We start from the raw sequence: 12,810 nt of genomic DNA, 5'->3' as shown, positions 1-12,810 counted from the left end.
TAAATAATCTTAGCTACTACTTACCTTTCGGGCAAATATCAGTGCAAGGTTTACACATTTTAATCCCATTTTCTTCTACTTCCATCTTGGAACTAGGGCAGGCACGCACACAAGAACTGGAATCTACCACAAAGTTATCTGTTTTTTTTAAAAAAAAAGGCAAAATAAGCAATAATGTTAACATTCAGTAAACAAGATCAAAACAAGATATTTTAAGGTTTGAAAATGATTTAGCATTATTGATAGTATTTATATATCTTCCCCTTAAACAACTCTTTGTTTAATTATCCCAACCTGAAATCGTATTTCCAGTCAAATGCAATGTGTATTATCAACAGCTAGTACTTGCTTGGTTACTGCTCCACATCCTGAATTGCCCCCAAGATAGAGTAGATTTCTTTTATATACTTAGGAAACTGCATGACATTTAGCTTGTGTTTTTCAATAGTTCCACTTCATTTCATGCCATGATGCAAGTCTGCAGTCTAAAATACTTCAAGTTCATGAAGCACAAATGAAGCTTAAGTTGAACTGCCTTGGATCAAGAGAGTACACTTCATATCCAGGAGAAAATGCTTAAAATGTGTTCTTTTTTTCAATGGAGTACTACAAAAACTTTCTCACATTTTTATATGAGGAAACAAAATAAAATTGGAAAGGGTAGTACTTTAGAAAAGGTTTATCAAATAGACAAGGAGCATTTTATTACCTAATACTTGGATCAAATGTCTAGAAATCCAGTGACCTGGGATATGCCAGAACATCCCCTCCAAAACAAAGGACAAATTATTACATCTAAAGACTCTCATAATAAATGGGAACACAATACCTGGTAGGCCACTCTGATTTTAAAACAATAAAAAGTAGCATCCTTCCATGCTTGGGAACATTGCTCTGGTACAAAATGCAATGTTGTGGAATGCTTACAGCCTTGAGGGGTTCCCAAAGCAGAAAAGGCATATCATGTAGATCTAGGTTGTGATGCAAGCAATTTTGCTACTTGGGCCATAAAATCCAAGAGACTCTATGATATTGGGAGTATCTACAGTGGGAAAATATGCCATGTAGAGTTTTGACAAGTTTCATTAGACAATCACAACAGAGACTTCCAGGTTTCTAGAGCTAAGCTATGCCACCTGTAGCATAGGATTGTACACCATTTAATAAACAGCATTTGACATGTTTCTGGGTCCTGGTAGAGATGGATCTTGGGTCAGACCTTGTAGCCAGAATTGCCTGTCATGAACAGGGTTTTGCTATCATGTCACAATGTTATCATGCTGGCCAGGTCCAGCAGCAATCCGTTGTAAAATTGAAGTGGGATATGCGTAGGGGCAGAAGCAGGAGTAAACTGCATAAGCAAATGATTAAGATCCCCTCGTGCCATTCACCACTGAGCTGGCCCCTCTCAGTCACCTCATACCTGTGGCTGTGTGGGGCTGAGACAAGTCACTTGGGACAAGCTGACAGAGTAAGACATAAACTAGACTTGCTACGTGGGTATTAGCTGACAATCGATGGCAGCTTCTCTGTCTGCAGTCTCACCTACGAGTGGACTTGAAACAGAGACAAGAGAAATCTTACCAAAGGGCATAATTCTAGGTAGTGAAACTGATTACTCATTTGTATGAAAAGAGAAGTAGCCTGAGCTTAGAATATATATGAAATCATGAGCTTGTCCTGGGAGAAGAAATACTGGAAAATTTGAGAAGGAAGGGAATCTGGGGCAAGGAGATATGTATGAATCCATGTGAGTGGGCACAAAGTATGGCACAAATTTGTATTCCAAGTTAACATCCACGTGAAAGCATCCACCACAACAAACAGGCACTTTGTTTAAAGCAAATCCAATCTTGCTTTCTTTCCTTCCCCAAAAAGTGTTGATTTTGAGACTGCTCCTTAATAACGTATTCTCTGTCTCAGGGGAACCCAACCTGCAACAGGCACATACATTATATTAAATAGCCATTCTTTCTTCAAGGTCTTGTGATACGGTTTGGATCTATGTCCCCACCCAAATCTTATGTGGAATTATAATCCCCAGTATTGGAGGTGGGACCTGGTGGGAGGCGACTGAATCATGGGGGCGGCTTCTCATGGTTTAACACCAACCCCTTGGTGGTGTCGTGGCAAGAGTGAGTTAGCATGAGCTCTGGTTGTTTAAATGTGTATAACACCTCCTGCCTCTCTCTTCTTCTTGCTCCGGCTGTGTAAGACACGCTTGCTTCCCCTTCACCTTCACTGTGATTGAAAATTCCCTGAGTCCTCCCCAGAATCCCTCATGCTTCCTGTAGAGCTTGCAGAACCATGAGCCAATTGCACCTCTTTTGTTTAACAATTACCCAGTCTCAGGTATTTCTTTATAGCAGCATACCAAATTAATGCATCTTGAAAAATATCCTACAATGAAATACTTTCCCACTTCTGCCAAATGGAATAGGTAAATATTATAATTAGTCTTATATCAGTTAGATTCAACTTTTGTAGCCAAATGAGTTTCAGAAAATACATGTTTGGAGTTTTTTGATTTCAGAATTCTGGATTAGGAAATGTAGACCTGCATTTAGAAGCTTAATGTCCTTGTTTTCCCAAGAAAGCTTCAATTTGGCAAACCAAGCCTTGTAAACCAGGCTCATCAGAAATTTAAATTTTTTCATAAACAAATATTGAAGTGTTTTAAATGAGTCTGTAGTTTGAGATATGTAAACTATGTGAGAAAGGAAGACGGTAAGTTACTGTGGTAACCAGCCATATAATTTCACACAATAGGTCTTCATATTTAAAGTGAACCAGCCATATAATTTCACACAATAGGTCTTCATATTTAGTCACTTGCTTGCTACTTGCTATAGTTTGGAACTGACAGCCTTCAAGTGAACCACTGTAAAGGATATAGTAAAGAAAAGGGGAATTCCCTAGTTCAAATTTACCTGGTACTTCTGCTCTAGCCCAACCCTTGGGCTTCAACCTCAGGACTTGAATAAAAGGGAAAGCACCAAAAAACTCCAAGAAAGCAGAGTTTTGACTGTCTCTGGGGAAGGCATGTTAATTTGAAAGTAGTAGAGTAGGTAGTAATATAACATGTGTCTAAAAAGAGGAAAAATATGATCATCTAGCCCCATCCTACAATACTGCCAAGTCCTCAGATTTGTAAGGATGGTAGATGGTGACATATAGGGTAACTTTAGATAAGAGGGTATTAGATGAAAAGCACTGGTGTGAATATTAAAAATTTAAGATGTGAAATCTTTGCTGTCTTAAGAGTTAGTGTGTCTGTGACTTTAAAATGCTAATTAAGAGACATATTAAATATACATACATATAAACATAAAGAAGTCAAAGCACAATTTTTTTTAATGGATATGAACATGTTTCATAATAATGATTAGAATTGTGTTTTCAAAGCCTTTTTAAATAATCTACTCCTCTTGGCCAGGCATGGTGGCTCATGCCTGTGATCCCAGCAATTTGGGAGGCCAAGACAGGTGGATCACTTGAGGTCAGGACTTCAAGACCAGCCTGGTCAACATGGTGAAACCCCGACTCTACTAAAAATATAAAAATTAGCTGTGCTTGGTGGCATGTGCCTGAAATCTCAGCTACTCAGGAGCCTGAGGCAGGGAAATCACTTGAACCTGGGAGGCGGAGGTTGTAGCAAGCCAAGATTGCACCATTGCACTCCAGCCTGGGTGACAGAGCAAGACTCTGTCTCCAAAAATAAAAATAAAATATCTATCCCTCTCATCCTTATATCCTACCTATCTCTTTTATTGTTATAATGACTCTGGAAAGCAGGGAAGGAAAATAAATACATTTATTTTTAAGACAGAGTTTTGTTCTTTTTGCCCAGGCTAGAGTGCAATGGCATGATCTCGGCTCACTGCAACCTCTGCCTCCCAGGTTCAAGCATTCTCCTACCTCAGCCTCCCAAGTAGCTGTGATTACAGGTGTGTACTAACACACCCAGTGAACTTTTGCATTTTTAGTAGACACCGGATTTAACTATATTGGCCAGGCTGGTCTCGAACTCCTGACCTCATGCAATCCACCTGCCTCAGCCTTCCAAAGTGCTAGGAATACAGGCATGAGCCACCGCACCCGGCCAGAGATATAATTTTTATAACCCACATCTTAAAGAAGAGGAAATAGAGAACTAAATGTTTTATTTAAAACTCATGTAACTAATAAGGAGACGAAGCCACAATCCATAGACACTCTAATCCCATGTCCCTTATACAGATTGAGTAGCCCTTATCCAAAATGCTTGGGACCAGAAGTGTTTCAGATTTCAGAATTTTGGGGATTTTGTAATATTTTCATAAACATAATGAAATACCTTGGGGCTTAGACCCAAGTCTAAAAACAATATTCAGTTTTATGAATCACATATACCTTTACATATGACCTGAGGTAATTTTGTACACTATTTTAAGTAATTTTTTGTGTGAAAGACAGTTTGTGTACATTGAACCATCAGAAACAAAGTTGTCACTATCTCAGCCACCTGCATGGACAAGCTGTGGTTATTTGGCATCACCATCATTCATGACTCTAAATTTACATACTACTGATAAGCAATCATATTCTTACACTTATTCACACATAAATATGTAAAAGTCAAAAAAAAAAAGAGGTATACCACTAACACAGTGAAAAGATATTGTGCTCAGAATAACTAGGTATCACAGTAGAATCACCAGAATACCTGTATCAGCTGTGAAACAAGAGCAACAAAAAACAATGCAGGCTTTTAGTGTCCACCTATGATGCTGTGTTTTGATTAAAAGGTTACTATACACTGTGTTTTCTTAGGTACAAAGAAACATCAGAAACAGTTAAGGAATCAGGGAATGGGTCCTACAGGGATAAGGGGGCTTTCTGCTTGGATGGCTTTCTAAAATGTTTCCTCCGGGGTCATCTGCCTCATTAACAATGAATTTTGTCTTAGAAGTCTCGTTTTAATTGCATAAACTCACATGATTTCTTATTCTGTTATGAATGCACTGTGCCCTAGTCCTTCAATAAGCTCATAACACATTTTCATCAAGTCATCTCTAGGAACTTTTTATGCAATGTTTAAAACATCTTAACTGTCACTATTACCACAATCGCTTTTATTCAGAGCCACTTCTGCTATTTCACCATCAGTCAATGAAGGAACAACTCGTTATCAATGTTAAACACTTCTGTGATATCCACTTCTTCCAGCTTACTGATGGACTCTGAAGGTATATTTTTTTCTTACTTGGCATAGGGACTCTTTCCAAGTAACTACCTTCTCCCTGAACATAGTCACAGGTCAGAGGTTGTACCAGGCATGCAAAACTGTGTCTTTAGTTACTGTGTTCCAAGCACTGACAACAGCATATACAGCATTCTTCATGCTAAGCTCCTTTTGAAAACCTTCCCACACCCAGGCCTCTGTTCACTGCTGCTAGCATGCTGCTTACGCCTGTAATCCCAGCACTTTGGGAGGCCAAGGTGAGCGGATCATGGGGTCAGGAGATCAAGACCATCCTGGCTAAAACAGTGAAACCCTGTCTCTACTAAAAATACAAAAAAATTGGCCAGTTGTGGTGGCAAGTGCTTATAGTCCCAGTTATTCGGAAGGCTGAGGCAGGAGAATCGCTTGAACCTGGGAGGTAGAGGTTGCAGTGAGCTAAGATCTGCACCACTGCACTCCAGCCTGGGAGACAGAGAGAGACTCTGTCTCAAAAAGGGGGAAAAAGGTGTTTTTGTATTTCCTCTTCATTTACTCTTCAGATTATAATGAAGGACAGTCTGGTTACATGGCTGAATTAATGAAGTCATATTTGGGGGAAAGTACATGGCATAAACATTATTTTTGATGAGAGTTTCAGCTGCAGGATGAGTAGAACAGTTGTCAAGAAAAAACAAAATCTCATAGTCATCATCCAGTCCAGCTTCCCAGCAGTGAGCAGGAAGTGCTGGTTCAAAATGTTTGGGTGCAGTCAATAAGAAAGTTGTTCTGGTAACCCATGCATTTTTGGTAGCCTAATAATTGACTGGTAAGAAGTTCTCTTTGGAGACAGTGAGGATGCAACCTTTTGCCTACCATAGCAAGTTTACATTGATGTGTGCCTGCTGCATTAGCACATTCCAGCACAGTTATTCTATCCTTGGCATCCTTAATTCCTGCAGGGGCTGTCTAATGAACCGTGGTCAGTGTTTTTCTGGAGGAACAATGCCGAAACAGTGATGTTTCATCAGCATCACAGAATTGTCCTGGTGTCAGATATTTATCAGTGATGACCTGGGCAAACTCATTGATGAATTTCTCCACTGCTTTGTGATCAGCAGATGTTTTGTCACCATGAATCTCTAAAGATTTAATGCCATGTCTTTTCTTACATTTCTGTGGCCAGCCTGTTGAATATTTACAGTTCTCTTCAACTTTCAGTTCATTGTGCTAGATCTTTGCTTGTTTCATGATCAGCATATCATTATGTGGCATATGTTCAGCTACATGCTGACAAATTCACTCTTTCAATACACAAGCAAGATCTTCATTATTAGCTTTATCCAGTGTTATTCTATTTTTCATTAGCTTCTGTTTGTCATTTTCAGCATAGGACTCCAACAGTTTATCCTTCTGTTTCTTCAGGTCACACAAAGTGTTCATTCCAACACTGTACTCTTCTCTAAGATGTTGCTTACGCCATTCTCCCATTTCTCCCAAAGCTTGACTTTCTGTGCTACAGATAAACATAAATGTTTCCTCTTATTCTCACCACTCTTACCCAGAGGGATAGCTGCAGGCCTTTTTGACATTTTCAACAATATCTCAACACCTCAGAGCACAGAATAAGCAACAGAACCCAGTGAGTAATGCACAAAGGTTTTGGCTCCATGCGGGGTATTTTGGAAAACCTCCCATCGGTGTGTCTGGCATGCACATTTGCCATTTTATTACCCTTTGTGGGTATGCTTCCCTAGGGAAATCTGGGTATACATGGAAAAGATACATCACAGTTGAAAGGGGCTGAGAGTGTGTTTCTTTTTCCCCCTTTTGGCAACACTAAATAAACTGTGTTGTGTACATTTTGACTGTGACCCATCACATAAGGTCTGGTGTGGAAGTTTCCATTTGTGACATCATGTCAGCACTCTAAAGCTTTCAAATTTTGGAGCATTTCAGATTTTGGATTTTTGGATTATGGATGCTCAGCCTGTACTTCCCACTGTATCACATACACAAAGTGAAGTAAGTCACATTACATGTATGGTACAGACTATAAAGAATTCTTTTAAATGAGTATATAAACATATATAGTGATTTTTTTTTTTTTTTTTTTGCCTTTCCAACAGGAAATATCTCATTGGTCACTCAAAGCAAAAAAAAAAAAAAAAAAAAAAAAAAAAAAGATTCAAGTAAATATCAATATATTATCCTGAATATCTGATGAAAGTTAAGCTGTTCATTTTGAATCTTCAGGATGTTATCAATTTAAGTTCCTTTAACATATCCTTTACATACATGTTTTAAGGTTAATTCGCTATTAAATCTCTCTCTCTCTCCCTCTTTATATATATATACGTATGTGTGTGTGTGTGTGTGTGTATATATGTATATATATATGTGTGTGTGTATATATATATATATAAAGGTTAATTTGATATTAAAATTATAATGCTAAATATTCTAGTTACAAATAAGGAATCAGAAGTAATTTTAGGTAAAAATCCATTGTTATAAGAATCAGACCCTATTCATTATATAGCTTGCTGCCACTTAACTAATTACTTTTTGGAGAAATGGTATGACAGGCAAAAATGTTGTGGTATAGCAAAAACAGTAAGAGTTTTATAACCTCAAACATGTCACTCTTTTACTATGAAACTTTACACCAACCACTTTAAATTTTTGGTTTAGTTTCCTTATTTATAAAATGGGGGTAATAGTACCTATACCCACCTATACCCAAAGTACTTAACAATATTCTTACAAGTTTCAAATTAAAATAAACTAACATACAATTCCTCTGATTTCAAATAATGACCTAATTAATTTGGTTATTCTTATTCTGTTACTTACGTGGACATTTCTTGACACAGAATGCTCCATACGTGTACTTTGCATTGAAATTGTGCTCCAGTTGAAAGGTGGTTGGATTGTAGACAAAGGTCTGGGGACACTGAGTAACACATGCTCCACTGTCATTGAAATTCATGCAGGCCTGCAACATAGCAAATATTACTTTCACTTACAAGTAAACTTCGTAATATTTGCTAATAAAACACTGCCAAATATGCAAAAGTTGTTTTCTTAGTATATAATTATTCCATAAATACTAAAAAATTTGATAATTTTAGAGTCATGTATGTTTCTTAAATTTCATAAATTTTTTTTTGCAATGTCACTAAATAGGTCATTTATGGTTACTGATGCTCGAAGTGATTAATATGTATCTAGTAATTTCTAAATTGAGAATTGGTTTAAGGTTAGCTAACAGTGAAAAATTATTGAAGTTTACACTTACTCAAAGCATTTATGTTTAGTCTTAGAGTACAGCACTTGCAACCAAATCCCTAATTCTACAGGGTAGACATTCACTTGAGCTAGTCATCATACAGTCCAGCTTCCCAGCAATGAGCAGGAAGTGCTGGTTCAAAATGTGTGGGGGAAGTCAATAAGAGCTGGTATTTTAAAGAGTTCCATGTCTCACGTGACACGTAAAGCTCAATTATCACCATTGTCTAGTGAGAAAACATTGTGATGGTCATTTATATTGGACTTAAAGGAAAGGCTCTGGTTGGTGACTAGCCAAATACAAATACAGTATATGTAATGCCAAAATGTAAAGAGATAACTAGCTATAGTTAGCTTATAATTAAATAATATGATGTAATTTCTAGTATGGCTTTTTTCCTAATGCCACTCCATTCAGTAAAAGCCATCATGTAGAAGTAAGTTCATTTCTGATGACTCACATATTTATATTAAGAATTCAATTTATTAATATTTTCAAATTCATTTGGGAAGAATTAAAAACAATTTTATCACCTGAGGGGTAGGTACTTGATATAAAAACAGAATATGTGTATAAGTCTATATAAATATGTGATTAACAAAAGTGTGGATGAGTTAATTCTTTTTATTAAGAAATCAAGCCATTTTAGGAATAATTTAGGACTTGGAAAGCAAGCTAATCTGAACTCAAGCTATGATTTACATTTAATCATAAATAGTACACATGATTATTAATAAGTATTAATCTATTCTGTTTCCTCAAAACATTTGCTTCATCAATTGTTGTTTTAGCAAGCACTTTATCATAAAAATGACAATTCCCTGATGATGATCTACTAGAGGCATAATCAGAAGAGACTTACTGATGATACATTATTCACTAAGATGACACATTCTAGGAAGAATCCATTAAAAACCAATCTAGAAAACTCAGTAAGTTTTAATTTATGGCTATAAAACTTCATGTGTCCTTATAATTGCTTTACTAACATATTTTATGCAATGTTGTACACAGATTGCTTGGGAACAAAGAAACATAAGTCAGAGGAATAAAACAAATTTACCTTTCAGACAGCATACAGAACAATGTAACTTACACTATGGCCTTAGTCTGGTATTTGAACATTCTGTACCAAAAGCCAAAGTGGAATCACTGGACCATTCCATAAAAGTAATGGAGTGATAATCTGAAGTTCACTCAGTACTGTGCTTATCATGATAATGGAACCATAAAAAAATTGCACTGCAAAACTTCTGAGAATTTTTGCTATTGCTGTTTATTGTTGTTGTTTTGGAATTGTAATACAATACCTGCAGTGTTCAATGTCCTCAGCATCAAGCTTCCATCCTATGTCTGATGATAGACAGAGGAAGGTTCTCAGTTCAAGACTTGCTGAGTATCTCCTTTAAATTTTTAACATTCTTTCCTTTTCTTCTTCCTCCCTATCCACTTCTGCAATATGTATTTTTGTTTCACTATTGAATGAGTGTAGATGATTATTTCTTATGATATTAATAAAACTAAGAAATTATTGTCTATATCATAAGAGCTTTAACATATAGTTTACTCATTTCTGGAATTAGGTTTTCTTTTCTTTTCTTTTTTTTCTTAAAGCTCAATTCTACTACATATATTTGCTGGATATTTGAGAGAAAAAAATGTCTGTGCTCATTTTCAACTATAAAAATATTTGTATATTTTTATGATTTTTAGCTTTAAAATTAAACTGGTGTTCTTTGTATGTGAAATTGAGTTAACTAAAACTCAGAATTGCTGATATGTATGCCAAAGAACAAAGAGTACTGTCAAGAATATGATATCAAAATATAATTAAAAACTGTCCCTAACAAACTATTTGTAGATCTTAAATTTTTAAATCATATTACCTTTAAAAATATAAACTAGAAAATACTGAAACTCAAAAATATATCCTCTATAATATTTAAATTTATGTTCAAGAAATAAAATGCAATTGCTCCCACTCACAGAACTCAACGATGCAACCACATAAACAGGTAATCACTTAATCACTACATTTCTAGAAAGGATGCTATTAGATTCTAAAAAGATATCTCAATATATTCTCCAGTGAATCTCATTTGTAATATAAATTATATCAGAAAATACAATTCATTTAATAGAAGAGAACAATTCTAGTTAATCAATAGCCAACTCAGTGAGGGAATGACTTTGAGGAGGGCTGAGCATTTTTCTTGAATGTGGCTAAAGTTGATCTTATTGCAATAAGATAAAGACTCAATATGCCTGAGCCAAATAGGGAGGGAAAGGGGACCAGGAAAATAAAAGACAGAAATTGCAGACATACGAAACAGTCTGTATCCTTAGGTCCTGAGCATCCTCCAGCACATTCTCGATGGCAGCAGTCACTGACGTAGGGTCCGTAGCATCTGCCATCACATTGTTCTGCACACACCGTCCTTGTCACTGCAGAAGACCGAGATAGGACCATGATCAAAGTCTGCCACCAAGAGAAACTCACAAGCAGAGTTCTGGAATGACAACTTCTCAACCTCTTTGACTCAATTCAGCAAACATTTAATGAACGAGGTTTGCAACTAGATCAAAATAGTTACACAAAAATCTCCAAAATTCATATATAATTCTTTTGTTTTTATATTCTTTCTTGTTTTAGCAAATAATTATGGTGCTTTATGACAATTATACAACTTAACAGGAAACACTCCAATTTGAAGCCAGGCACACTGGAGTGTGCCTGTAATCCCAACTACTTGGGAGGCTGAGACAGGAGGACTGCTTGAGACCAGCAGTTCAAGGATACAGTGGGCTATGACTGCACTTGTGAATAGTCACTGCACTCCAGCCTGGGCAGCACAGCATGACTCTGTCTCTAAAATTAATAAAAGAAAAACAGAAATGACTAAATAGACATTTGGCAGGCTAGGAAAGGTGAAGTCAATTCACGCAATGTGTATAGTAAGCTCCTAGTAGAAGGTGTCCCCAGAAATGGGTCTGAGATTTTCAGTAGTCAATGTAGAAAGGGATACATAGACGTTTAGTTAATTCACGTAATATTTTACATGAGGAAAGAAAGAGAAAAGTCAAGAAAATAAGGGAAGGGGAGGGAAGGGGAGAGAAGGGGAGGGATGGGGAGGGAAAGGAGGAAGGAAAGAAAGAAAGAAGGAAAGAAAGCCATTCATAGTAAACACAACAAAAAGTAAAATTGCTCTTTTCTTGTAACATGCTTCAATCCAAGCTGACAGCATCATATCAAGGATACTTTGGTAAAACCAATGCTAAAGACTATGCATTAAAATTACAGTAATAAGAGACAAAATTCTGCTCATCTCACTTATTCCAAAAAATATTTTTAGAGTATTTAAGGTATGAATTTTACAGGATATGTATAGTATATAATTTCATGGTTTCTGTATTTTCACTTCAGCCTTGTTTCTGCCTACATTTTTAAATAGTTCTTCTAAGCTTTCTTTGTTGCTACTTATCAAGATTCTGCCTCGTAAACATTAGCATTCCCCAGACTTGTTCTTGACAATTTTTTGGTGGTGAGGGGACTATGGCTCATTCCTGGGTAAAAGTCATTCATCTTCTACTTAGCATACTATCAGTAGATGACTTTCAGATCTAGATGAGTTTTCTGTGGAGTTGCAGCATGTATTTCCACCTGTCTACAGAAGTCCCCATTTTGATATGCAAGGTGTAAAACACAGAACGTAACTCTTCTTCCCTCACCCACTACTGAGTGTATTTCTCCTCTAAGCTCCCTTATCTCAATTAATGGAAGCACCATATATCCAGTAGCTTGCTAGCAATTTGCAATGTATTTTTCTGTCTCCTATCCCCTCATCATCACTTCTCATACCTAATAAAATTGCCAAGTATTAGCAATTGTTTCCTAAATATTTCTCAGTACATTCCCTCTTTTCTATTCCAACTTTATTCAAAAAGCCTATCTCTAAATTATTACATAGTGTTCTAAAAGTTTTCTCAGATCTCATCTTTTCTTTCCAGTTAATCCTCCACAAGGCCCTAAAAGTAATGGCTTGAAACTGCAAATCAACGCCTATAAATCAGTGTTGATTCCCAGTATGAAACTTCTGACCGTCCCTGTACTAAGGATTAAGCCTTTAGCAAGGGACAAAAGTTCTCCGTAAGTTGACTGCCATGTCTACCCTTCCAGGAATCTCATTACTCTAACTCTGTTTCTCACATCCAGTCAGATAGAAATACCACTTGCAATCCAGCTGTGATTCTCATTGCATCTTCACAAGGCATTTCTTCATGTTAAAAACCTTTCCTAGCTTCTCAGTGTAGGAAATAT

The 12,810-nt window shown here is 36.6% G+C and overlaps 1 protein-coding gene across 2 annotated transcripts in view; it reads right to left on the bottom strand.

Moving 5' to 3' along the window:
* The window catches only part of ERBB4 (erb-b2 receptor tyrosine kinase 4), a 1,187,482-nt gene that overhangs the window by 344,042 nt on the left and 830,630 nt on the right, over nt 1-12,810 (bottom strand). For both annotated transcript variants that reach the window (XM_012446038.2, XM_012446041.2), the window contains exons 6-8: nt 10,819-10,937; nt 8,057-8,198; nt 25-138 (exon numbers count right to left, since the gene is read on the bottom strand). In XM_012446038.2, coding sequence (XP_012301461.1) covers nt 25-138; nt 8,057-8,198; nt 10,819-10,937 — 375 coding nt within the window. The remainder of the gene's footprint in view (nt 1-24; nt 139-8,056; nt 8,199-10,818; nt 10,938-12,810) is intronic.

Source organism: Aotus nancymaae, unplaced genomic scaffold (assembly GCF_030222135.1).
Source record: "Aotus nancymaae isolate 86718 unplaced genomic scaffold, 86718_ANA_hifiasm-v0.15.2.pri h1tg000008l, whole genome shotgun sequence".
Classification (NCBI taxonomy): Eukaryota; Metazoa; Chordata; class Mammalia; order Primates; family Aotidae; genus Aotus; species Aotus nancymaae.
Note: the sequence above shows the minus strand (reverse complement) of the source record. Positions and strands in the feature narration are given on the sequence as shown.